At 43.3% G+C, this 27,412-nt stretch overlaps 1 protein-coding gene across 1 annotated transcript; it reads left to right on the top strand.

Moving 5' to 3' along the window:
• The first annotated feature begins 2,272 nt into the window (after positions 1–2,272).
• On the top strand, positions 2,273–10,890 carry LOC134207617 (uncharacterized protein F54F2.9). The gene is made up of 4 exons (XM_062683341.1): positions 2,273–2,653; positions 2,715–3,035; positions 9,496–9,722; positions 9,784–10,890. The coding sequence occupies exons 1-4, from the start codon at positions 2,498–2,500 to the stop codon at positions 10,733–10,735; spliced, it is 1,656 nt and encodes a 551-aa protein (XP_062539325.1). The 5' UTR covers positions 2,273–2,497; the 3' UTR covers positions 10,736–10,890.
• Positions 10,891–27,412: the final 16,522 nt, after the last annotated feature.

The following is a 27,412-nucleotide window of genomic DNA, read 5'->3' as shown; positions in this document are numbered from 1 at the left end:
GATTTTCTAAATCGTTTGTCAATCCTCCCCACAAACTCAATCATTTTCAATTTACCACAGATAAGCAAGATAGTAAAGCCTATTTTATTATTGTGGGATTAGATGCAGTAAATTGAGCTTTCTGAATGATTCACGGGCTTTTTACTAAATGAACAAAAATGCGAGTGTTACAAATATGCGATCATGGGCAGTGTAGGGGATAGTGCAGTGTACATGAAAGGATTGTTAACGAATCATTAGCACATATCCTTGACAAAATAAGGTAAAAATCCATATTTGCAGGACAACTACAGTCGTTGTTCCAAACTATTCTAAAGTTTAGATCTTTGAGGTCTGTATGGCCAATAAAGTTAAGGGATCTTGACATTGCTTTTGAGTTGGAATTGCAGAATGGACCATAATTTAGCCAATATAAATATATCACAGCAGTACTCCTACAACACCAACGGAAGACAAAAGTTTTCTTGAGAACATATATAAAAGATCTGTAAGGTAAACAAAGCATTCTTCAGGGTATTGACATACATTTGTACCGAAATAGCTCCATGGGCTGTAATTTGTCAAATATTTATAACAATTTAACATTGTTCTCAAATACAGTCAATTTTCATTTCAGATTCAAAGATTTAACCAGAGCATGATGAAATGTGATGAAATATTGTGATTATTCCTTAGAACATGCTTGAGCACAACTCAAGGAAATATTGGATGCTCCAAAACATCGTTTTGCACATTATCATGCCTGTTCAATATAGGGGAACGGTTCGGCACTTCATCCCATAGCTCCCTTTTGCCATCTCATCAAAAACAAAGCAATTAAAAGGAATTTGGCTAGTTTCTTATTTTTGTGATTTTTTTCAGCAGTGAGCACGCGTGTTAACAGAAAGAAGCGACGATATTGGTGCTGTATTTCTTTGTTTTGCGATGAGATGAATATACGTTCAGTGAGATGGAAAACGGAACAGTTCCCCTATTTCCAGGATAGAAAAGTAAATTTTGAACAACATAGCTAGTCCGCTAGATCTCCTGAAACCAATTTTTAGCAGCTTACTCTATTGTTGAGTCATATACGACCCATCCGTATTGACCCAGTTAAGTAAATTCTTGGCAGATTTTGGATCAAATCGTGAACAGGACTCCGCTCAACACAAAATTTGACTCAAGTTCTTAACAAGAACACTGAACAGATTTTGGTAAAAATCCTTGACAAGACTAGACATAAATAAATAAATAAAAAATAATGTTCTTGACATAATTTGGTACAAAATGTTTGACTAGACATCCTGCATACGATCAATCACATACATTTTACAGAATTTGGTAAATTCTTCACAGGATCTGGCACATATCCTCCTCATGCATAAATCCTTGACAGGACTTATTATTTATCGATTATCGTGTTAGACATAATTCCATTGGCACAAATCAGTGGAACGATATCGCAAAAATACTCGGAATGATTTGGATTTTTTTGAGGATTCCTCGGCTAGATTTGAAATAAATCCGTGGCAAGATATGGAGCTAATCTTTGGTTGTGTTTGGAGAAAAAAAACCTTGGCCGGATTCGAACGAATTCTTTGCCAAAATCTTTGTCAGGGTTCGTCAACAATCCTAGGAAGGATACTGAATAAACCCATCGCATGATTTTTCATAAAACCTGCGCTGGACCTTTGCATAAATCATCAACGAGATTTGGCAATCCTTGGTATGATTTGGCATACATTTTTATCTAGGTCAGGCACACAATCTTGACAGAAGTGGTCCTGAAAAAACCTTAACAGGGCTTAGAAAAATCTTTCTCAAATTCGCAAAAAAAAAAATATTGGATTTGACACTTTTACCCAAATTGACACAAATTTTCAGCATGATTTGGCAATTCTTTGGAATCGCTTAATTGAGTCTTTTATGGATTTTGAGATTTTGATTATTTGCCTCCCATATTTCCACATATTTCAAATCTAATTTCCTCAATTTGTATTCATTCTTCATTTTTCAGATATTCCAAATGAATAATATTTTCATATTATTTTTAGCACAGGCAACCGACCATTCAATCGGAAGGAATCTGCCTGTACCGACGTGATTGTTCCGTTTCGACCGAAGGTAGAAAATAATGCGATGACCGATAGTACACATACATAGACAGCTTTCATGGACGTACAAGCGTGAAAATATGTAAACAGAGAATGCCAACCGCACTCCGTTCCATGCTCTCTCGAAATGATCGGGCCTAGCCTGCTGAGAATGACACATAAACAACCAAACGTCAAAGAGGGGGCTCGTTGCTTTAGCTTTTGACCAACATTCCACGTCTTCTTCCAGACGGCAACGAAGGAAGTTTTCGTAGTAAATTCATTGAAATTTTACTTAAACTTAATCTAATTATATTAAAACATGACGCAGGAAGCTGAGAACAATGCACAAATAGCTGGTAATTGATCGGTGACTTTATTATTCAGTAATATTTGATTAAGCTAAAATAAGGGATAGATAAAAAATGATGACTAAGAAGACACTGCTGGCGGTGGTGATGATGCTGGCAGGAATGCTCTCCTGTGCGGCGGCTCACGGTTGGGGATCGGACGATATGGAAGTTTTCGATTTGGTCGAGGAGGTCAACGAGAACTTTTACTCGCTGATGCAGATCAATCCGGTTTGAATTACTATTTGTTGTTCGATTATATTGGAAGGGTTAATTTGTTTTTGGATTCTAGAACGCAACCAACCAGGAAATTAAGCGAGCGTTCCGAACCCTATCGGTGGTATTGCATCCGGACAAAAACGATGCCGAGGATGCGAATATCAAGTTCCGGAACCTGGTTTCGGTGTACGAGGTGCTGAAGGACTCCGGCAAGAGGGAGAAATACGATCGGGTGCTGAAGGAGGGACTGCCGAACTGGAAGTCGGCGCTGTATTACTACCGGCGAATGCGGAAGGTTGGGCTGGCGGAAGGATTGGCCCTTCTGGTGGTCATCATCTCGGTAATTCAGTATGCTACGGCGTGGGCAGCGTACGCCGAGAAGAAATATACCGCGGTAAGTCGAACAAAGGCTGTAAAGATTATATGTTTGATCTTTGCCTTTCTCTTACACTAAGTATACGTAAAGGCTATATGTTCGTTCCAAAATCAATTTTTTTATAGGAGGCCCGGAGACTCATAGTGTTATATACTAATCGACTCAGTTCAATGAATTAAGATGATGTCTGTGTGTATGTATGTACGTGTGTGTGCAAAAAGTTTCGCCCATTTTTAGGCGCTTACCCTTAACCGATTTACTCGCAACAAGTTGCATTCGACGCAGAATCCTGTCCCATTGTTTCCAATTGAAAATAAGCTGGTTCGTATGGGATCAGAAGTTATGATTAAAATACATTTGTGCCATTTCCATATACAAAGCAAACGTAAAGGGTCCATATCCAAACTTTTAAAAAGAGGCCCGAAGACCCATAGTGTGCTCGAAAAATTGACGTGATGTTTGTGTATGTGTGTGTTGAATGAAAAACGCAAACTTGATCCAATCAAGTGAGATCAAAGATTGTCTGACTCATTTTGGAACCTCAACGAACTATGCAAGAGATGGGCTCGATTGATTGCGTCCTCGCTTTCCGCATCGCGTTTGACATTTATATGAAGATTAGTATGGAAAGGTGTCCTTTTTTGCATTTTTGCTTCTATCGGCTTCAATTTAACGCCAATCACATCACACCATACGTTTGAATATAGGGTAGATGTACCAGTCGAGGTCAGAGCTGGAGAGGTACCCCTTCGAGCATTGACCTTCATTTTTTTTTGCTGTGAATGAAAATAAGTGTCAAAGACATATGACCAGAAAACTAACTGGGTATATGGCGGCTTACGAACATCTTGGAAGTAGGCTTCCACGCCTCTTAAAAGAAGACTTCCGATACTTTTAAAGGAAGGCTTCCGAGCCTCTTGGAAGAAGGCCTCCGAGCCTCTTGAAAGGAGGTTTCCGAGCCTCTTGAAAGGAGGTTTCCGAGCCTCTTGAAAGGAGGCTTCCGAGCCTCTTGAAAGGAGGTTTTCGAGCCTCTTGAAAGGAGGCTTCCGAGCCTCTTTAAAGGAGGCTTCCGAGCCTCTTGAAAGGAGGCTTCCGAGCCTCTTGAAAGGAGGCTTCCGAGCCTCTTGAAAGGAGGCTTCCGAGCCTCTTGAAAGGAGGCTTCCGAGCCTCTTGAAAGGAGGCTGGCGAGCCTCTTGAAAGGAGGCTTCCGAGCCTCTTGAAAGGAGGCTTCCGAGCCTCTTGAAAGGAGGCTTCCGAAGCCTCTTGAAAGGAGGCTTCCAGGCCTCTTGAAAGGAGGCTTCCTGAGCCTCTTGAAAGGAGGCTTCCAGCCTCTTGAAAGGAGGCTTCTGAGGCCTCTTGAAAGGAGGCTTCCTGAGCTCTTGAAAGGAGGCTTCCTGAGCCTCTTGAAAGGAGGCTCTGAGCCTCTTGAAAGGAGGCTTGAGCCTCTTGAAAGGAGGCTTCCTGAGGCTTCCAGGCCTCTTGAAGGAGGCTTCCAGGCCTCTTGAAAGGAGGCTTCCAGGCCTCTTGAAAGGAGGCTTCCGAGCCTCTTGAAAGGAGGCTTCCTGAGCCTCTTGAAAGGAGGCTTCCAGGCCTCTTGAAAGGAGGCCTGAGCCTCTTGAAAGGAGGCTTCCTGAGCCTCTTGAAAGGAGGCTTCCTGAGCCTCTTGAAAGGAGGCTTCTGAGCCTCTTGAAAGGAGGCTTGGGCCTCTTGAAAGGAGGCTTCTGAGCCTCTTGAAAGGAGGCTTCCAGGCCTCTTGAAAGGAGGCTTCCGAGCCTCTTGAAAGGAGGCTTCTGAGCCCCTTGAAAGGAGGCTTCTGAGCCTCTTGAAAGGAGGCTTCTGAGCCTCTTGAAAGGAGGCTTCTGAGCCTCTTGAAAGGAGGCTTCTGAGCCTCTTGAAAGGAGGCTTCTGAGCCTCTTGAAAGGAGGCTTCCGAGCTTTTTGAAAGGACGCTTTCGAGCCTCTTGAAAGGAGGCTTCCAAGCCTCTTGAAAGGAGGCTACCGAGCCTCTTGATAGGAGGCTTCCGAGCCTCTTGAAAGGAGGCTTTCGAGCCTCTTGAAAGGAGGCTTCCGAGCCTCTTGAAACGAGGCTCTGAGCCTCTTGAAAGGAGGCCTGAGCCTCTTGAAAGGAGGCTTCCTGAGCCTCTTGAAAGGAGGCTCGAGCCTCTTGAAAGGGAGGCTTGAGCCTCTTGAAGGAGGCTTCCAGGCCTCTTGAAAGGAGGCTGAGCCTCTTGAAAGGAGGCTTCCAGCCTCTTGAAGGAGGCTTCCAGGCCTCTTGAAAGGAGGCTTCCAGGCCTCTTGAAAGGAGGCTTCCGAGCCTCTTGAAAGGAGGCTTCCAGCCTCTTGAAAGGAGGCTTGAGCCTCTTGAAAGGAGGCCTGAGCCTCTTGAAAGGAGGCTTCCGAGCCTCTTGAAAGGAGGCTTCTGAGGCCTCTTGAAAGGAGGCTTCTGAGGCCTCTTGAAAGGAGGCTTCTGAGCCTCTTGAAAGGAGGCTTCCGAGCCTCTTGAAAGGAGGAGGCTCTGAGCCTCTTGAAAGGAGGCTTCTGAGCCTCTTGAAAGGAGGCTTCTGAGCCTCTTGAAAGGAGGCTTCCAGGCCTCTTGAAAGGAGGCTGCTGAGCCTCTTGAAAGGAGGCTTCTGAGCCTCTTGAAAGGAGGCTTCCTGAGCCTCTTGAAAGGAGGCTTCTGAGCCTCTTGAAGGAGGCTTGAGCCTCTTGAAAGGAGGCTTGAGCCTCTTGAAAGGAGGCTCTGAGCCTCTTGAAAGGAGGCTTCCTGAGCCTCTTGAAAGGAGGCTCTGAGCCTCTTGAAAGGAGGCTTCCGAGCCTCTTGAAAGGAGGCTTGAGCCTCTTGAAAGGAGGCTTCCTGAGCCTCTTGAAGGAGGCTTCCAGGCCTCTTGAAAGGAGGCTTCTGAGCCTCTTGAAAGGAGGCTTGAGCCTCTTGAAAGGAGGCTTCCTGAGCCTCTTGAAAGGAGGCTTCCTGAGCCTCTTGAAGGAGGCTGAGCCTCTTGAAAGGAGGCTTCTGAGCCTCTTGAAAGGAGGCTTCCTGAGCCTCTTGAAAGGAGGCTTCCTGAGCCTCTTGAAAGGAGGCTTCCTGAGCCTCTTGAAAGGAGGCTTCCTGAGCCTCTTGAAAGGAGGCTTGAGCCTCTTGAAAGGAGGCTTCTGGAGCCTCTTGAAAGGAGGCCTGAGCCTCTTGAAAGGAGGCTTCCGGGCCTCTTGAAAGGAGGCTTGAGTCTTGAAAGGAGGCTTCCGAGCCTCTTGAAAGGAGGCTTGAGCCTCTTGAAAGGAGGCTTCCTGAGCCTCTTGAAAGGAGGCTTGAGCCTCTTGAAAGGAGGCTTCTGAGCCTCTTGAAGGAGGCTTCCGAGCCTCTTGAAAGGAGGCTTCCAGGCCTCTTGAAAGGAGGCTTCTGAGCCTCTTGAAAGGAGGCTCTGAGCCTCTTGAAAGGAGGCTTCTGAGCCTCTTGAAGGAGGCTTCCTGAGCCTCTTGAAAGGAGGCTTCCGAGCCTCTTGAAAGGAGGCTTCCTGAGCCTCTTGAAAGGAGGCCTGAGCCTCTTGAAAGGAGGCTTCTGAGCCTCTTGAAAGGAGGCCTGAGCCTCTTGAAAGGAGGCTTCGAGCCTCTTGAAAGGAGGCTTCCAGGCCTCTTGAAAGGAGGCTTCCAGGCCTCTTGAAAGGAGGCTTCTGAGCCTCTTGAAAGGAGGCTCTGGAGCCTCTTGAAAGGAGGGCCTGAGCCTCTTGAAAGGAGGCTTCCTGAGCCTCTTGAAAGGAGGCCTGAGCCTCTTGAAAGGAGGCCTGAGCCTCTTGAAAGGAGGCTCTGAGCCTCTTGAAAGGAGGCTTCTGAGCCTCTTGAAAGGAGGCTTCTGAGCCTCTTGAAAGGAGGCCTGAGCCTCTTGAAAGGAGGCTTCCTGAGCCTCTTGAAAGGAGGCTCTGAGCCTCTTGAAAGGAGGCTTCTGAGCCTCTTGAAAGGAGGCTTCTGAGCCTCTTGAAAGGAGGCTTCTGAGCCTCTTGAAAGGAGGCCTGAGCCTCTTGAAAGGAGGCTGAGGCCTCTTGAAAGGAGGCTTCCAGGCCTCTTGAAAGGAGGCTTCCTGAGCCTCTTGAAAGGAGGCTTCTGAGCCTCTTGAAAGGAGGCTTCCGAGCCTCTTGAAAGGAGGCTTCTGAGCCTCTTGAAAGGAGGCTTCTGAGCCTCTTGAAAGGAGGCTTCTGAGCCTCTTGAAAGGAGGCTTCCTGAGCCTCTTGAAAGGAGGCTTCTGAGCCTCTTGAAAGGAGGCTTCTGAGCCTCTTGAAAGGAGGCCTGAGCCTCTTGAAAGGAGGCTTGAGCCTCTTGAAAGGAGGCTTCCTGAGCCTCTTGAAAGGAGGCTTCCGAGCCTCTTGAAAGGAGGCTTGAGCCTCTTGAAAGGAGGCTTCCAGCCTCTTGAAAGGAGGCTTCTGAGCCTCTTGAAAGGAGGCTTCCTGAGCCTCTTGAAAGGAGGCTTCTGAGCTTGAAAGGAGGCTTCCAGCCTCTTGAAAGGAGGCTTCGAGCCTCTTGAAAGGAGGCTTCTGAGCCTCTTGAAAGGAGGCTTCCGAGCCTCTTGAAAGGAGGCTTCTGAGCCTCTTGAAAGGAGGCTTCTGAGCCTCTTGAAAGGAGGCTTCCTGAGCCTCTTGAAAGGAGGCTTCCAGGCCTCTTGAAAGGAGGCTTCCAGGCCTCTTGAAAGGAGGCCTGGGCCTCTTGAAAGGAGGCTTCCTGGCCTCTTGAAAGGAGGCTTCTGAGCCTCTTGAAAGGAGGCTTCTGAGCCTCTTGAAAGGAGGCCTGAGCCTCTTGAAAGGAGGCTTCTGAGCCTCTTGAAAGGAGGCTTCCGGGCCTCTTGAAAGGAGGCTTCCTGGAGCCTCTTGAAAGGAGGCTTCTGAGGCCTCTTGAAAGGAGGCTTCCGAGCCTCTTGAAAGGAGGCTCTGAGCCTCTTGAAAGGAGGCTTCTGAGCCTCTTGAAAGGAGGCTTGAGCCTCTTGAAAGGAGGCTTCCTGAGCCTCTTGAAAGGAGGCTTCTGAGCCTCTTGAAAGGAGGCTTCCTGAGCCTCTTGAAAGGAGGCTTCTGAGCCTCTTGAAAGGAGGCTTCCGAGCCTCTTGAAAGGAGGCTTCTGAGCCTCTTGAAAGGAGGCTTGAGCCTCTTGAAAGGAGGCTTCTGAGCCTCTTGAAAGGAGGCTCTGAGCCTCTTGAAAGGAGGCTTCCGAGCCTCTTGAAAGGAGGCTCTGAGCCTCTTGAAAGGAGGCTTGAGCCTCTTGAAAGGAGGCTTCCTGAGCCTCTTGAAGGAGGCTTCTGAGCCTCTTGAAAGGAGGCTTCTGAGCCTCTTGAAAGGAGGCTTCTGAGCCTCTTGAAAGGAGGCTCTGAGCCTCTTGAAAGGAGGCTTCCTGAGCCTCTTGAAAGGAGGCTTCTGAGCCTCTTGAAAGGAGGCTCTGAGCCTCTTGAAAGGAGGCTTCCTGAGCCTCTTGAAAGGAGGCTTCTGAGCCTCTTGAAAGGAGGCTTCTGAGCCTCTTGAAAGGAGGCTTCCGAGCCTCTTGAAAGGAGGCTCTGAGCCTCTTGAAAGGAGGCCTGAGCCTCTTGAAAGGAGGCTTCCTGAGCCTCTTGAAAGGAGGCCTGAGCCTCTTGAAAGGAGGCTTCTGAGCCTCTTGAAAGGAGGCTTCTGAGCCTCTTGAAAGGAGGCCTGAGCCTCTTGAAAGGAGGCCTGAGCCTCTTGAAAGGAGGCTTCCTGAGCCTCTTGAAAGGAGGCTCTGAGCCTCTTGAAAGGAGGCCTGAGCCTCTTGAAAGGAGGCTTCCGAGCCTCTTGAAAGGAGGCTTCCGAGCCTCTTGAAAGGAGGCTTCCGAGCCTCTTGAAAGGAGGCTTCCGAGACTCTTGAAAGGAGGCTTCCGAGGCTCTTGAAAGGAGGCTTCCGAGCCTAATAATAATAAAAATTACACAATTATAAAAACTTTATCGAAAAGTTTTAATTGGAATTGTTATACATCCTTCATTACGTATTTTTGTCTGAGGTACCCCCAGGGCCAGCAAATTCCAGGTTGAGAACCGCTGCACTAGTGCATTATACACCAAGTGGCACATAATATCACCACAAAACATTTTTTGATCAGTGAACCATAGTCATTTGGCACGATAAAACCTTCAATCTCCTCCAAACCTAACAAAACATAATTGTTAAAAATGATTCTGCTTCTTGGTTCGACATTCTTAATTTAATAGATCAGCAGATTATCTCTCGACTACGAGTCAAGCATATCCGACTCTTAAATTACTACGGTGGGCTTCTTTCCCGGATTTCTTGTGAAGTCACACCACGATAAATCACTTTCTGTGTCGAGGTATTGTTGCTGATTATTACCATGCAAAAAAATCTTCAATAAATCAAGCAACTCAGTTTCATTGTTTTCAATATCTCACATCTATTACAAATATTGTAACTATAAGAGATATCAAATCTCCAAAAGCAAAAGAATTTCTTTTTAAACTCAAACATTACGATCTTTGCAGGAACAAATCTTCGGTAGCAAACTTAAGAAGCTGCAGAAAAAGAATAAAACTAATGTAGACATCGACACAATACTGAGCGAGATACCCACACCCAGCATCTGGAACATACTTCCGTTCCAGATTCCGGTGTGGACCTACAAGACGGTGACTGGAACTCCAGGTGCAATCAAGTCGGCGATAAATTTCTATGCGGAGCAAAAGAAGGCCGAGGAGGAACGCAAGCAATTGTACGTTTACTTCGAATTTCATACCTCAAGGACAACTCAAAATTTCCGATATTTATTTTAGGGAAAAGGAAGAGGAAGAGTTGCTACGCAAACAAGAGGAAGACAGAGCCAAACTGAAGGAGGATCGCAACCTGCGCAAACGCAACAAGAAGTTCGTGGCACCGGAAAAGACCGACGAAGAGCTCGCTGCCTACACGCAAAGCATCATCAAGCCGTCCGCCAACAACACCAAAAATGCCAAAGCCAAACCGGTGGTCAGCGGCGGTCTCTGGACCGAGGACGACCTCATGGAGCTGGTTCGTTTGGTCAAAAAATACCCCGGCGGTACGACCGATCGGTGGGAAATCATTGCCGAACTGATGGGACGGGCCGTCTCCGAGGTGACCTACATGGCGGCCAAGATGAAGGAGACCGCCTTCAAGGTGCCCGGCCAGGCGGAAAGCGTTGCGGAAACTATCATGCAGGAGGCCACCAAACAGAAGATAAAAACCAAAAAGACTGAACCCGGCGGTGGACCCGCCGAAACATCCGCCAACTGGTCGCAAGCGCAACAAGCTGCTCTGGAATCAGCCATTCAGCAATATCCCAAGAGTGGCTCTTCGGACCGGTGGCAGAAGATTGCCAACAGTGTCCCGGGAAAAACCAAGGAAGAGTGCATGACGCGGTACAAATATCTGGTGGAGCTCGTCAAGAAGCAAAAGGAGGAAAAAGTACGGGAGGCAGCTCCCGCCTTATCCGAGGAACCGCAAGAATGCCCAGCAACGGAGGAACCAACCGGCGAGGAGCGAATAGAACAGCCCAAGCCAAAGGCAAAGGGCAAGAAGGCGAAAAAACAGGCTGATGATAACGACGCAGAGGTGGTCGACGACGATGCAGTTGAATCATCGGCAGGGGCTGATAAGCAGAAGGGAGGCAAGGCGAAAAACAAACGACGCGAGCGGAAGAAGGCTGTCGAGTACTACAGTTACGAAGATTCGGGCGAGGACGCCGGTACCGATCCGGGTGAGATTTAGTTTGAGCGCGACCTACGTTTAGATTAAACGAGTGTACGGAAAGTGAAAGCGATGTCGGTCAGGAAAGGTGCGATCTTGAAGTTCAATATTGGGACCTATGGCGAGCGAAGAACAAGTGTGAGTTGAAATAAATTGACGTTTGATTGCTCTCGGAACTGGTGGATTTGTTTCTGTGCTTCGAAAAGGGGAGAACGCGATGGAACAGACATGCACGTGACGGGTTCATTGTTTTTGCCATTATCGTATGTCGCTATCGGCCCGTGTGGTTGGATGATTGCAATAGGTTGCAATATTAGAAACAATCAATTGAGTAATCGAGTCGGTTTTATACTATCAAACCAACTGTGGGGACTCATCTTGCTGTTATCTTTGCTATTAATGTCACACGATAGATATGTTAAAGACTGGGAGAAACTCAATCACTGCTGTTTGAACTTATTATGGTAGAAGACGAAGAGTGCAAGTGGGTAATAAGTACGTTGATTCGAATAAAGTGCAAATTTTTTGTACGGCAAACAAAATTTAGGAAAAGGCTTCATGGACTTGCGGTTAGCGGCATCAGTCGTCTCGGCAAATTTGCATGCCGTGGAGTGTGGGTTCGATTTTCGTCAGGGAAGAAGAAAACTTTTCGTAGAGCGGAAAATTCTCCACTGGTCGCTGAGTGATGTGTGGAGAATAGTCCTCTTCATTATCTAATGCTGGGGGATGGGAAAGGCGCCATCACCGCTAAGTGGATTATTCTGGGTTTTTACTGATATATAGAGAATAGGCGTGATGAAGCTTTACTTTGCCACCGAAAAAATGAATCCTATTTATACTGCCCATGATCGCATAAATGTAACATTTGCATTTTGGTAGATTTTCTAAATCGTTTGTCAATCCTCCCCACAAACTCAATCATTTTCAATTTATCACAGATAAGCAAGATAGTAAAGCCTATTTTACTGCTGTGAGGTTAGATGCAGTAAATTGAGTTTTCTGAACGATTCACAGGCTTTTTACTAAATGAACAAAAATGCGAGTGTTACAAATATGCGATCATGGGCAGTATAGCTTATTAGAAATTTAGTTAGAACCGTAGTTTAGAAACGATAAAGCTACTTGTTAGAGCAAAAAGATTTGCATGACATAATATTATCTTACATTGAGTTTAATGGTATTTGTAGTATGTGGTGGAAGCCGTACGACAAGACACGTGCGCCCTGGTCTTTGGTTGGAATACGAATGCCCTGTCTAATACCAATGTTATTTGAATGCGCCCGGAAAACACTGATCTGACCCAAAGTATTTCTAAGAGAGGTAGTACAACTTATAAGAATACGATACTACATTTACTTTCCTTTTTTGAAATTTTATTTTGATGATCCTTGTAAGCTAGAACTCACTCGGAACCATATTCACATAGTCTCGCTCATAAGCAGGTTTTCGAACAACTCGTTTGATGCGCGATAGTTTCTTAACTGACTCATCATACAGTTGAAGACTCTCGCTGCTTCCTGACTTCTCAATACATGTGTCACCCACCTTCCTGGGATCCGAAGCCGAACTTACGTCTACATCATCCGGGATTCGCTGTATATGAGAGACGTGCCTGAGATATTTGACTCCCGATTCCTCCGACGACACAATGACATCTCCGGAAAGGCGGAGACGTTTATACCTTAGGACCTTGTATACCTTAGGTCCATAATTTTTGGTCAGCTTACTTGCTTTCGTCATATTTTCAATCTGCACATTGTCACCTTCTGTACGCATAAAACTTTCCTTTTTCCTTCGTGTCCCTATCTCGGTCAGCTGTTTCCTCATCTTCATCCGTCGGTTGAAAAATTGATGGAAGTCTGTCGCGAATGGTGTAGCCGAAAAGCATTTCCGAAGGAGTTTTCTTCGTGGTGGAGTGTGGCGAGGAGCGGTAAGTTCTTCGATCCAGTTAGCATGTGTAGCTTGGCTTATCATTAATCTTTTCAAAAGTGATCGGTTCTGCCGTTCAACCTCACCGTTCTGCTGCGACCAATAGGGAGTTGTGCTGATTAATCGGATATTGTTAGTTTCACAGGGGGACGGGCAGCAGGGACTATGTCCAAGGGCTTGACGATCCCTCCCCAGGCAATCTGCGAGTTGTGGGGCTTGCCTAGGATGTGGTGGGATTTGACAGTGGGCCCTGTTAAATTCCTATAAAAAGCTGCATGTATCCGCAAGTAGGCCCCACCAAAGCGACAGTGTGCCGCTCAAAGCGCACAAGCCCAAGTCCTGGAGTTAGGTGGGACGCCAAACAGCCCTGACACGATGGCCATCCGACGAGACAGGAGGTTTGCGCAGGCCCAATAAGCCGCCTGAAAAACCAATAATTACGAACAATATAAGAGATAATGCGACTCGATATAATCGGCAAAGACCTAGGCGACGAATAAAGGATCATGATTGGAAGCTTGGAACATGGAACTGCAAGTCGCTAGGTTTCGCAGGTTGCGACAGGATGATCTACAATGAATTGCACCCCCGCAACGACGTCGTGGCGCTGCAGGAGATTTGCTGGACAGGACAGAAAGTGTGGAAAAGCGGGCATCGAGCGGCTACCTTTTATCAAAGCTGTAGCACCACTAACGAGCTGGGAACCGGCTTCATAGTGCTGGGTAAGATGCGCCAACGTGTGATTGGGTGGCTGAGCTGAGGATTAAAGGCCGTTTCTTCAACGATAGCATCATCAACGTGCACTGCCCGCACGAAGGGAGACCCGACGACGAGAAAGAAGCGTTCTACGCACAGCTGGAGCAGACGTACGATGAAAATCGTCATCGGCGACATGAACGCACAGGTAGGAAGGGAAGAAATGTATAGACCAGTCATCGGACCGGATAATCTGTACACCGTATCGAATGACAACGACAAACGATACATAAACTTCGCAGCCTCCCGCGGAATGGTAGTCCGAAGTACCTTCTTTCCCCGCAAAAATATCCACAAGGCCACATGGAGATCATCTAACCAAGAAACGGAAAACCAAATCGACCACGTTCTACACGACGGTAAATTCTTCTCCGACATCACGAACGTCCGCACTTACCGCAGAGCGAATATTGAATCCGACCACTACCTTGTTGCAGTATGCCTGCGCTCAAAACTCTCGACGGTGTATGACACGCGTCGAAGCCGGACGCCGCGGCTTAACATTGGGCGGCTACAAGACGCTAGACTAGTCCAAGAATACGCGCAACAGCTGGGAGTGGCACTCTCAACGGAAGAGCAGCTAGGCGCAGCGTCTTTCGGAGATGGCTGGAGAGATATTAGATCCGCCATTGGTAGCACCGCATCGCTGCACTTGGCACGGTGCCCTCGGATCAGAGAAACGACTGGTATGACGGCGAATGTGAGCACTTAGTGGAAGAGAAGAATGCAGCATGGGCGAGATTGCTGCAACACTGCACGAGGGCGAACGAGGCACGATATAAACGGGAGCAGAACAGACAAAACTCGATTTTCCGGAGGAAATAGCGCCCGCAGGAAGATCGAGACCGTGAAGAGACGGAGAAACTGTACCGCGCCAATAACACACGAAAGTTCTATGAGAAGTTGAACCGTTCACGTAAGGGCCAAGTACCGCAGCCTGATATGTGTAAGGACATAAACGGAAATTTTCTTACGAACGAGCGTGAGGTGATCCAAAGGTGGCGGCAGCACTACGAAGAACACCTGAATGGCGATGTGGCAGACGAACATGGCGGTATGATGATGGACCTGGGAGAACGCGCGCAGGACATAATTTTACCGGCTCCGGATCTCCAGGAAATCCAGGAGGAGATTGGCCGGCTGAAGAACAGCAAAGCCCCTGGAGTTGACCAACTACCAGGAGAGCTATTTAAACACGGTGATGAGGCACTGGCTAGAGCGCTGCACTGGGTCATTACCAAGATTTGGGAGGAGGAAGTTTTGCCGCAGGAGTGGATGGAAGGTGTCGTGTGGATTGTAGCAACTACCGCGCAATCACATTGCTGAACGCCGCCTACAAGGTACTCTCCCAAATTTTATGCCGTCGACTAGCATCAATTGCAAGAGAGTTCGTGGAGCAGTACCGGGCGGGATTTATGGGTGAACGCTCTACCACAGACCAGGTGTTCGCCATACGTCAGGTATTGCAGAAATGCCGCGAATACAACGTGCCCACACATCATCTATTTATCGACTTCAAAGCCGCATATGATACAATCGATAGGGACCAGCTATGGCAGCTAATGCACGAACACGGTTTTCCGGATAAACTGACACGGTTGATCAAAGCGACGATGGATCGGGTGATGTGCGTAGTTCGAGTTTCAGGGACATTCCCGAGTCCCGTCGAAACCCACAGAGGGTTACGGCAAGGTGATGGTATTTCGTGTCTGCTATTCAACATCGTGTTGGAAGGGGTGATACGAAGAGCAGGGATTAACACGAGTGGTACAATTTTCAATAAGACCGTCCAGCTATTTGGCTTCGCCGACGACATAGATATTATGGGACGTAACTTTGAGAAGATGGAGGAAGCCTACATAAGACTGAAGAGGGAAGCTAAGCGGATCGGACTAGTCATCAACACGTCGAAGACGAAGTACATGATATGAAGAGGTTCAAGAGAAGACAATGTGAGCCACCCACCGCTAGTTTGCATCGGTGGTGACGAAATCGAGGTGGTTTCGAATTTTTTGTGTACTTGGGCTCACTGGTGACGGCCGAAAATGACACCAGGAGAGAAATTCGGAGACGCATAGTGGCGGGAAATCGTACGTACTTTGGACTCCGCAAGACGCTCCGATCGAATAGAGTTCGCCGCCGTACCAAACTGACAATCTACAAAACGCTCATTAGACCGGTAGTCCTCTACGGACACGAGACCTGGACGATGCTCGTGGAGGACCAACGGGCACTTGGAGTTTTTGAAAGGAAAGTGCTGCGTACCATCTATGGTGAGATGCAGATGGCGGACGGTACGTGGAGGAGGCGGTTGATCCACGAGTTGCATCAGCTGTTGGGAGAACCATCCATCGTTCACACCGCGAAAATCGGAAGACTGCGGTGGGTCGGGCACGTAGCCAGAATGTCGGACAGTAATCCGGTGAACACGGTTGGCGGTTGGCGGTGAACACGGTTGGCGACGTGTAGCCATCGACCGAGCCAGATGGAGAAGATTCTTATATACCGCACAGGCCACTTCGGACTTAGTCTGAATGAATAATTATAATAAACCTCTTCGATTCATAACAAGTCATAAAAACAAAACTATCGCACTTGTATACAAGTTGGAAAAAAAATGATTCGAATAGGCGGCCCCCACCAAGGGCGTAGCCAGAGGAAAGATTTAACGGGTACTGAAATGAATTCCCTCAAACATGTGCACTTTATGATCCAATCATATACAGAAATTGGTGGTTGAAATTCAAGATTCCCAAAACTTATTAGGGAATCCAGGATCCATAATATATAAAAGTTCAAAACAACTCGAAACATTTCGGGCTCAAAAATTCTCCTTGAAATCCTTCTAGAAGCTCCCCTGGGAACTTCTGAATTCCTTCTGAATATCCACAAATTCCTCTGAAAATCGTTCGAAAATCCTTCTCATGTAATTGTAATTCCTCACTATCTAGAAACCCCTCACTAATTTTTTTTAGGAAATTCACGAGGAAATTCCTTTTCTTTTCTCCAAGATTTACTTCTAGATATTTCTTCGGCTATTTTCTCCTCAGTAACAATCCGGCATTTCCTTCAATCATGCATTCGAGAGTTCCGTCAAGAATACATACGGAATTTCTTCCCAAAATTCTACCAGAAGTTTCTTCAAAAATTTATGGCGGAAAATATTTATATCTGCCAAGAGTTCTTCCAGAAATTTCTTCTCAACAATCCACAGGGATTTTCTTCAGCAATTCATCTGGGAATACTTTCAGGATTTCATCTGGGAATTCCTTCAGATATTTTTTCGGAAATTCCTTTAGGAACTTCTCGAAGAATTATTTAAGGACTTCCATGTGGGAATTCCTCCGGAAGTGCTTGTGGGAGTTCCTCCGGGAGTTCTTCCAGGAGTTTTTCCAAGAAATTCTCCGGTAATACCTCCAGGAACTTCTCAGGGAATTCCTGGACGATATTTGGCAGGAATTTCACGGGAAATGGGATTTCGGAAGTTAGTTCAGAAATATTTTTTCTCTTCCTCTAGGGTATTCCACCGGATGTTCCTCTAAAGTTTCACCAGTAGTTCCTTCGGGAATTCAATCAGGCTTTCTTCCAGGAATTCGTTTAGTATTTCTTTAGGCATTTATCTACAAATTCCTCCAGAAGTTCCTCGGAGAATTTCTCTGGGAGTTCTTACGGGAATTCCTCCGGGAGGTTCTTTTAAGAATTCTTCCAGGAGTTCCTCCTGGAATTCTTACGGAAGTTTCTTTGGGAGTTCATCCTAGAGTTCTTACGAGAGTTCCTCCAGGATTTCCTCCGGAAATTCTTCCTGTAGTTCTTTAATAAATTCCTCCAGAAGTTCCACGGGCAGTTCCTCAGAGAATTCCTTTGATAATTTCTCAGAAAATTCCTATAAAAAATCCTCCGGGAGTTTCTCCGGAAATTACTCTGGGAGTTCCTTTTCAGAGAAACACCCGGAGAAACTGCCGGTGAAACTCCCGGAGGGATTCTCGTAGAAACTGCTGGTGGATCTCCCGGAGGAATTCCCGAAGGAACTACCGGAGGAGCTCCCGTAAGATCTCCCGTAACAACTCCCGGAGGAATTTCAGGAGGAACTCCTAGAAGAATTCCTAAAGGACCTCCCGGATGAGCTCCCAGAGAAACTATTGGAAGAACTTCGGGAGGAATTTCCAGCTTAATTTCTGAAGAAAGCCTAAATGATTTCCTGAAAAAAACCTGAATAATTTCCTGGAATAGCTTCTGGTGGAATTCCCGGAGGAACTCTCGAAGGAATTTTCTGGAAGAATTTCTGAAGAAACTCCCGGGAGAATTTTCAAAGGAATCCCGGGGAAACTACCAGAAGCATTCTCGGAAACAAGAGAATTCATCTTATAGACAAATCTCGTCTAGCTGAAACCTTTGTTGGGGTTTGTAGCTGGACCATCATCATCATCAGTGGACCTCCTGGAGAATTCCCTAAGGATCTCGCAGAGAAATTCTCGGAGTAGCTTCTGGTGGAAAATCTATATAAATTCCTGAAGAAGCCTAAATAAATTCCAATTCTGCCGAAATTCCCGGAAGAATTTTCAGAGGAACTGCCGATAGAACTACCGGAATAATTCTCGAAGGAAATCCTAGAGAAATTCTTGGTGGAAATGCCGGTGGAACTCCTGGAAGAATTCCAGGGGGAATTTTCGGAGAAACTCCTGGAGGATCTCACAGTGGAAATCTTGAAGTTTCCACCGGAATTCTTTCAGGATTTCATTGCGAATTAATCTAGGAATTCCTCCGAAAGTTTCATTGTTGATTTCATTTCCGGTATAATTTTTGTATAAATTTCCGGTGGAATTCCTGGAGAAATTCTTTGAAATTTTCACAAGAAATTATTCGAAACAATTCTCGGAAAATTTTATGGAATTTACACAAGAAATTCGAAGATTTTTCGTGAAATTCTCAGGAATGTTTACTGGCAACTCTGCGGAATTTCCACGGAATATTTTTATTCTTGAAAATCATGGGAAACAGCACGAAATCATTTGAATTATTGCAGGGAATTCTGGAGAACTTATAAAGAAGTTCGTGAAGATTTTCTTGGAGTAAATAATGGTGGAATTTTCGGATCAATTCCCGGCAAAATTTATGGTGGAATTCCTGAAGACACTGCCGAAGAAGTTGCTGGAGGCATTCCTAAAGAATCCCTGATAGAATTTCGGATAAAATGCCAGGAGCAATGCCAATAGAATGCCAAAGCTTGCATATTGATTTTTCTGCCTATTTTATAATAAATATTATTTCAGAGAGGATTTGTTTAGAAAATCAGATGTATGGTTCTAGTTTTCTTAATCTTATGGAAGAATGCAGGATTTCTATAATAATTGTTATAGTCGATTTTATATTCTTTCTGAATACTAAGTTCGTTAATATTTTTCTCACTTTATTTAAAAATATCTGATGAGCAATAAATCACGCATTTTTACCATTATTGTTTTAATCATTATTGTTTCGATTTGGTTTGGATTTGGTTTCATGTGTTAATATTCAAGTGTTTTTATAAAACTACTATAAAACTACGATTTAGAAGACCAAAAAAGTTGCCCCCCCCCCCCCCTTCTCGAAATTCTGGCTACGACCATGGCCCCCACCGATGGGGTTTGATAAAACGCTTCTTGCTCATTTTACGTTCTTGCTCATTTTATGTTGGGGACTATAGTTCTTTCGCACAGCTGTGTAAAACCGAACCATCCATGTCTTGTGGAATGTGCCTGCTATAAGTGGACTGCAGAGCTGAATTGTTTGTTGTAAGCGAGGGGGAATGTTCATTTCATTTATTTAGTCTACATCTAAACAGATAACACTGAATCAACCATTTGACGCCACAATACTACGCCAATCTCTACATCCTAGAATGCGCCCCACGCCCACGCCAAGTTGTTTTGCGCCTGGTCTGCCCACCCCGCTCACTGCGCTCCACGTCGTCTCGTACCTGCCAGATCGAAAGTGAACACTATCTTTGGCGACATCAGGTTGCTTCAGTCGCTCTAGGTCGTACCGCGGCGGTCGTTGGTATAGAACATTGTTAATGACGGTTAGTTTTGGGCGCAGATTACCATAACCAGATAGTAGTCAGAGTCTATGTTAGCGCCACGATATGTCGATAATGTCGGAGAAGTGCCGTCCATCAATCAGATCAGGTCGATTTATGATTTTGTCTGCAGTGATGATCTCCAGGTGTACCGATACGGGAGGCTGTGTTGGAAGTAGGTGATGCGAATGGCCATATTCTTGGAGGCGTCGAAATCAATTAGTCGTAGGCCGCTTTCGTTCGTCAGCCGGTGCGCACTGAACTTTCCAATAGTCGGTCTAAACTCCTACTCTTGGCCAACTTGAGCGTTCAAATCTTCTATGATGATTTTGACGTCGTGGCTTTGGCAGCTGTCGTACTCACGTTTGGAGTTGAAGAACCGGCCTTTGATCCTCAACCTGCACATTCTTTCATTGATCGGCCACCACCACCTTGAGCACATCGGCGAGTATGTGATTATTTCTAAATTGAGGCGGGACGCTCATTGTGAAGAGCAAAAAGAAACCAAACGGAATGTTTGGTTGGAACATTTACGACACAGCACAATGGTCGGATTCGTCAAATTTCACGACATAAATCGATAACTCGAAAACTATCAGAGCTAGAGTTTTGATGTCTTCAGAAGAAATGATCTACAAAAAAAGATCTATTTTTGGTGATAGTTGCCATTAGGGTGGCAATTGTGAAAAATTTTTGAACATCAATTTTTTTAACCTTTTGAATTAGGCGATCATATTATTCTACAAAGTTATAGATAACTAGTTGACCCGGCAGACGTTGTCCTGCATAGTAGGCGTAAATGCGCGTTGTGGACTGCCCATGCGAAATTTCCATACGAATCTTAATTTTAGCATTTCACGATTTACTCAACCTTATTCGTAATTTTCCCATTAGGAAATATCATATAAACCCGTCGGAAACTATAACGAATGTTTCTGCTGAAGAAATGAAAAAAATCCATCCAGCCGTTTTCGAGTTATGCGGATACGAACACAGACCATTTCATTTTTATATATAAGATTTAATTCTAAGCATTTTTGCTCAATAAACATTTATTTTATCTCATATAGGTAATGTTTTATGACAAAATTACTAAATTTAGATAGGGTGGCCCCGAAAAAAAATAGTTTTTAACTTCCACTTTCACCAATTCAAAATATTTGCAAAAACTGTCCAAGCATCGCTTCACGGTCTTTGGAAGGCGCATCTTTTGGTTACAAAAGATGGTTGATAGCTTCATATTCGAGCATATTATAGGCGTTTTTTTCATGAAAAAGTTATATTTTTCGGAGCATTCTTCTGAAGCTAGTAGCAAATATTAACAAAAATTTCAATCGTATTCTGAAAGAATAAATTTGGGCCCATCGAATCCATGATATTCCGTTTGTCCATCTTTGTCCACTTTTGTTTGATGATATTATTAGTTTTGTACGAAAAGTAAGGAATTTTATGTGAACACTTATAGGGTATCTGTTCCTATATCAATAACAATAAGGCAATGTACATATGAAATGCATTGATTTCTCACCCAATAATCAAGAAACATGAGAATAATTATGCTCGGCTCATGTAATTTTTAATGGAAAACAATTTGGTAACTTCAAATATGAAACTTTCGTCACATTATAGAAGTATTTAGCAAAAAAACATCATCACCACCATGCACCTATTTCAATAACATTCAAAAACAGTTAATCCTATGCTTGTACCTATATCAATAATACTGTTTCCAACATAAAATACGCACACTATTACTTGTGTGTATACGTAACGATATGATTGCAGTGATGCCGAATTCTTTAATGTTTTGTATTTAGGTTTAAATATAATTACAAAATTGCTGTTTTTGTTGCAGTTTATCAGCTCAATCTTATCATCTTACCATCTTATCAGCTCAATTTTGTGTTTGTCATAATTTCTCTTTTCGATATAATTTATTTTACAAACATAAGAGTTGAATTTCACAGTGAAAGTTCATTCAAGCGCTTTGAAATAAAAATCGATGGCGGCAACCCTTGAGAGTACTGCAAGCCATGTAAACAGTTTGGAATACGGACAAGGATAATTTAGACGTTGTTCGAAATAAACCTATATCGAACTATAGGAAATCGCGTTGGTTTTTAAAATATAATTATATTCATAGTGAAAATGTGATGTGCTTTATGTGCTGTGAAGTGAATTTTGAAGGGATAGAATTGTTTTAGCTTTAAATTGAGTGGAAAACAACGGCGTGAAAACAGATGAATCTGCAATCGAGCAATCGAGCAGTGCATCAAACCATCAGTTCAGAAGTAGGAAAATGAAAATAAAAGTGCTTTATAATTTTATCTTTTAATAACTTGATTCTTGTGAATTGAAACATTACTTGAACAAAATCTTAAATAATATTCAAACATTCAAGAATGCGTTCCATCTATTATTGTGTACATACGATGTGAGAAATTGTAAATAAATTGATTTTTTATTTGGTTTATCGACGGTTGAGATTAATATACGGGCTGTTATTAATATGGGAACAGATACCCTACCATCTTTAGGATTTTTCCAATATTCGGTAGAATAAAAGACAGAAACACAGTCTTCGACCAGAGGACGTATAGACTGAACAAATAGACAACGGACAGGACACATAATGCTCAGTGGACCGGTGAAGAATTTTTCGATCACGAATAGAATAGTTCCCTTCTTAAAGGACGGAAATCGAACGGGAATCACATACGTTTAGACGATTGACGTCTCTAACCGCACGGCCACAAAACCCACAAAGAATCGTTCCTTATCCAAAAAAAATTTAAATCAACTCGTGTGGAAAAGTAGTCGAAAAAATCATTTTGATATTTCAACCACTGGACCGATTTTCAAGGTATATAAGGTTTTTATGTACCTTATATACCTTGAAAATCGGTCCAGTGGTTAAAATATCAAAATGATTTTTTCGACTACTTTTCCACACGAGTTGATTTGCTTAAGAGTGCTTCTTTTGTGGCGAAAAACGAAACCATAAAATTCAAGTTGATTCGCAGAACAATTTCATTTTCGCAGTTTCTAAGTGAAGGTCTCCAATGACTATAGGTGATTCCATGAACATTGATAAACGGTTCAGTAGTTCAAAAATTATGTTAATTTTTTTTTCTTCAAAAATTTTGATTTTTTCGACCACCCTGGATCGAGATTAGTGTATCGGACAAAACAAAAAAGTGAGTTTATTTATTTTCGAAAAAGAATGTTTCTACTAAATATTGCGAAAAACAGAGATATGGTATATGTGCTTTCCATGGAATAGCTGATTTTTCATACAAAAATTAATATGATTTTCAAACAAAAGTGGACAAAGATGGACAAACGAAATACCATGGATTTGATGGGCATGCATGTATACTTTCAGAAGACGATTGAAGTTTTTGCTAATATTTGCTACTAGCTGCAGTAGAATGCTCAGAAAAATATCACTTTTTCATGAGAAAATGCTTGAAAATGAAGCTATCAACCATCCTATGTAACCAAAAGATGCGCTTTCCAAAGACCGTGAGGCGATGCTTGGACAGTTTTTGACAATATTTTGAATTGGTGAAAGTGGAAGCTAAAAACTATTTTTTTTTCGGTGCCACCCTGTCTAAAATTAGTAATTTTGTCATAAAACATTACCTATATGAGATAAAATAATTGTTCATTAGGCAAAAATGCTTAGAATTAAATTCTCTATAACTTTGTAGAATAATATGATCTCCTATTTCAAAAGGTTAAAAAAAAATTGATTTTAAAAAAAATCACAAAAGGGCCACCCTAATGGCAACTTACACCGAAAATAGATCTTTTCTTGTAGATCATTTCTTCTGAAGACGTCAAAACTCTAGCACCGATAGTTTTTGAGTTATCGATTTATGTCGTGAAATTTGACGAATCCGACCATTGCACATTGGGCCACGTGGTAAAATTAGAAGGAAAAAATTATTTTCACCATAATGATGATATTTTAGGATCAAAGTGTCTTCAGCAAAGTCAAAGCTTATTATTTAAGCTTTATTTTGAAGTTTGTTGCAATAGGGTGGCCCCACTACATTTTGAGATAAAATTTTTATCTTCTATATTTCTAATTTTAGCATTGTACGATGTTCTAGAAAGTTGTTCCTTATTTAATTTTGAGGCACTTTGCTGAAGAAACCATTTTTGTACGTCGTTGGTATCATTTGTTATGATAATTTTAAATAATTATGTTAGGGTGACCCTAAAAAATCAATATTTTGATTGTAACTTTTTAGTTTTAATTTTTATCGAATTGACGTCTTCTACAAAGTTTTAGAGCATAAAAAATGCACGTTTTGGTTACACAACCAAGTAAATTCATTGGTGGATTGCAGAGATATCACTGTTTTTCTTGAAAAAATCCGTTGTTTTCAAATGCTTGTATTTTTAAATGGGGGAAAAAGGGGGATCCATTCTTCCCTGGGTTAGACAGAGGAAGGGCTAAGGATTGCTCTGCATATTTTGGAATTGGGGATTTTGAGGGAATTTGAGGGTTTTCCATCATTTGAAAAAATGGCTTTATGTACGAGGAAATCAAAATCATCAGTTCTAGAAGTGTTATAAAACCGAAAATTCCGCCCAATTCGTCAAAAACAAAATGTTTATAGTAATCATAGCTTCCTTATATATTTCCAGCGCATCTTCACTCAATATACCGATTGGTAGAATAACATGTTCAATAATATCAACGCTTATAAACGTGACAACTTCACTGTACAGACCGTAATCGTAGGTTGCTTACATCACTTGTTCAATCGATTTTACTTTAAAATCGTTAGGGTGGTATGGAAAATTAGGTTTTTCGAGCGTAGTTTTTTTATTTTACTTTTATCTATTATTAGGGTGGTTCAAAAATTCTATTTTTCTCCACACCGATCACTCAATTCTGTCCCATGTGCTTAGTGTCCTCCGCGAATTTGAGCGAAATTGGATAGCAACTGATTTAGCACGAGCCGTTTCAAGTTTGCATGGGAATTAGTATGGGGAAGTGGATTTTTCATCCTACTGATTATGGCGCTTCCCCATACAGCGAAAAAGGAACCCACATGGCCAAAATCACATGTTGATTAATCGTTCCAATAATTAGTTATCGGTTTTAATCCAGCTTGCGAATCTTTGGTTATGATTATTGAACTTCATCTTTTGTCACTGCTATCTTTCGCGCCAAGAGCAGCAATGTTGCCTGTGAAGTAGTTTCGCGATAAGCTCCAAAGAACTACAACATAAATTAAAATCGATTACTAAATATTCGAACGATTATCCAAGTAATAATTCTTTAGGGCTCCTTTTGGCTATGTTGGTTCTGTTTTCGCCAGCGCCTAATTGGAAAGTGCCATAATCAGTATGATGAAAAGTTCACTTTGCCCATACTAATTCCCAAGCAAGTTTAAACGGCTCGTGCTAAATCAATTCGCGGAGGACACTCAGAACATGGGACAGAATTGAGTGATCGGTGTGGAGAAAAATAGAATTTTTGAACCACCCTAATATATATCTAGATAAAAATTGAATAAAAAATACACTAAAAAAACCTGATTTTCCGTACCACCCTAGCGATTTAAAAGTAAAATCGATTGAACGAGTGATGTAAACAACCTACGATTACGGTCTGTTCACAGTGAAGTTGTCACGTTGATAAGTGTTGATATTATTGAACATGTTATCCTACCAATCGGTATATTGAGTGAAGATGCGCTGGAAATATATAAGGAAGTTATGGTTACTATAAACATTTTGTTTTTGACGAATTGGGCGGAATTTTCGGTTTTATAACACTTCTAGAACTGATGATTTTGATTTCCTCGTGCAAAAAGCCATTTTTCAAAATGATGGTAAAACCTCATATTTTCTCGAATTCCCCAATTCCAAAATATGAAGAGCAATTCTTAGCCCTTCCTCTGTTCTAACCCAGGGAAAAATGGATCCCCTTTTTCCCCATTCAAAAATACAAGCATTTGAAAACAACGGATTTTTTCAAGAAAAACAGTGATATCTCTGCAATCCACCAATGAATTTACTTGGTTATGTAACCAAACTTGCATTTTTTATGCTCTAAAACTTTGTAGAAGACGTCAATTCGATAAAAATTAAAACTAAAAAGTTACAATCAAAATATTGATTTTTTAGGGTCACCCTAACATAATTATTTAAAATTATCATAACAAATGATACCAACGACGTACAAAAATGGTTTCTTCAGCAAAGTGCCTCAAAATTAAATAAGGAACAACTTTCTAGAACATCGTACAATGCTAAAATTAGAAATATAGAAGTTAAAAATCTTATCTCAAAATGTAGTGGGGCCACCCTATTGCAACAAACTTCAAAATAAAGCTTAAATAATAAGCTTTGACTTTGCTGAAGACACTTTGATCCTAAAAAATTATCATTATGGTGAAAATATTTTTTTCTTCCTAATTCCACGACGTGGCCCACTGTGCATTGCATTGTGTACAGTGTGGAATTCCTGTGAGTATTCTTGCAATGAGACGGGTTCATTGTGAAACGTCATGGCCCCGATAGGTCTTACTGTCCAGGAAGGGGGCTAGCCTAGACCCCAAGCTGCTGGTCTGACGAACGGCAGCTTCCGGGGTGGGCGCAGAAGGCCCAGGGTCCCAGGGCGCGTGAGCGTGGGGAATTTCCGAATGGTGGGGATCCTACCTAAAACACGGTACTTTACTTTATAAATTTATCGCGCTATCAAGGAGGGCGAGGGTGTTCACTGTTGATCGGTGGAGACGTCGTTTAACACACTGAAAGCATCGGCTGCGCTGGCTATCGACAGGAAGATGGACTTGACGGTTACGGACACTGCCAGTTCGAAGACGTTCTTGGTTTTTCTTGACGAGTGCGGCAGGACCGTAGGTTCGGAACGGCCCACGGTTTGGATGATGGAGCTAGTAGCTCACACGAGGTAGCAGGATGACGATGATAAGATGGCGGTCGGGTCACCTCAGTTGGCGGGAATCACCAATTGGAAGTTTGATAAGGCGGGAAACGGGAATCGGGAACGACGTCGCTCGATTGAGCGTGGGGCAGGAGCGAGTAGATTCCGGTGCACTCTAGGTAGTAGGTTGGACACAGAGATGCTTGAACAAAATTTCACCTGCGGTTGCTAAATTTACAATGGTTTCCCTACATTCACACACTAGTCGTGCATTGAGTAATAGTTACCATTCAGAAAGTTTCTGAGAGAGAAAAAGAAAAAGCCAAATTCGACATTCATTAGGAACTTGTATACCACTCTGTAGGATGTCTGTGAAGAATTTCCAAAATAAAAAGGGATCCTAATTAAGTGGTTTGAGAAGGAGAGATCTGACGTGACGTTTTTTTTTTTTTTTTTTTTTTTTTTTTTTGTGGTTTAAAATTCAGTTTTTATTTTGTCAAGTATTGATAATTTCATGTTTACAAATATGTACAGTTTCAAAAATCTAGGTCTAGGTGGAATTCTAATTCATTCACATCGATCCTATCGTTACACTTGTTAACATAGTGGATGTAATTTATAAATATTCTAAGGATTTCCACTCGCATATTTTTACCTATTCCTGTCAGTACAGGTTTCATTAGATCTTCGAAGGAAAATTGCCTCCACCCATGTGTTGCTCTTACTAGCCTTCGTTGCAGAACCGTCCATGCCTGGACGACGCGAGCGCAGGAGCAAAATTTATGCTGGAGCGTTTCGACCATTTGGTTTCCACAGTGTGTGCAATTCTCGTCTGCCACCCGTTGCATCACGAACAGCAGTTTTCGATGCTCAATTTTGCCGTTCACTAGTAGGTACAATTTGGATCGTTGCGCGGATGTAAGCTGCTTTGCTGAAATATTTCGCCACACGCGTGGCCAGTCGATCGCTGGACTGTTTATTTCCACCTTTGGAAGCTCGGTTTGTTGAATGAAGAACCGGTGGATAAGATCGGCGGAGGGGTTTTGTT

The sequence above is a fragment of the Armigeres subalbatus genome, chromosome 1 (assembly GCF_024139115.2).
Source record: "Armigeres subalbatus isolate Guangzhou_Male chromosome 1, GZ_Asu_2, whole genome shotgun sequence".
Lineage (NCBI taxonomy): Eukaryota > Metazoa > Arthropoda > Insecta > Diptera > Culicidae > Armigeres > Armigeres subalbatus.
Note: the sequence above shows the minus strand (reverse complement) of the source record. Positions and strands in the feature narration are given on the sequence as shown.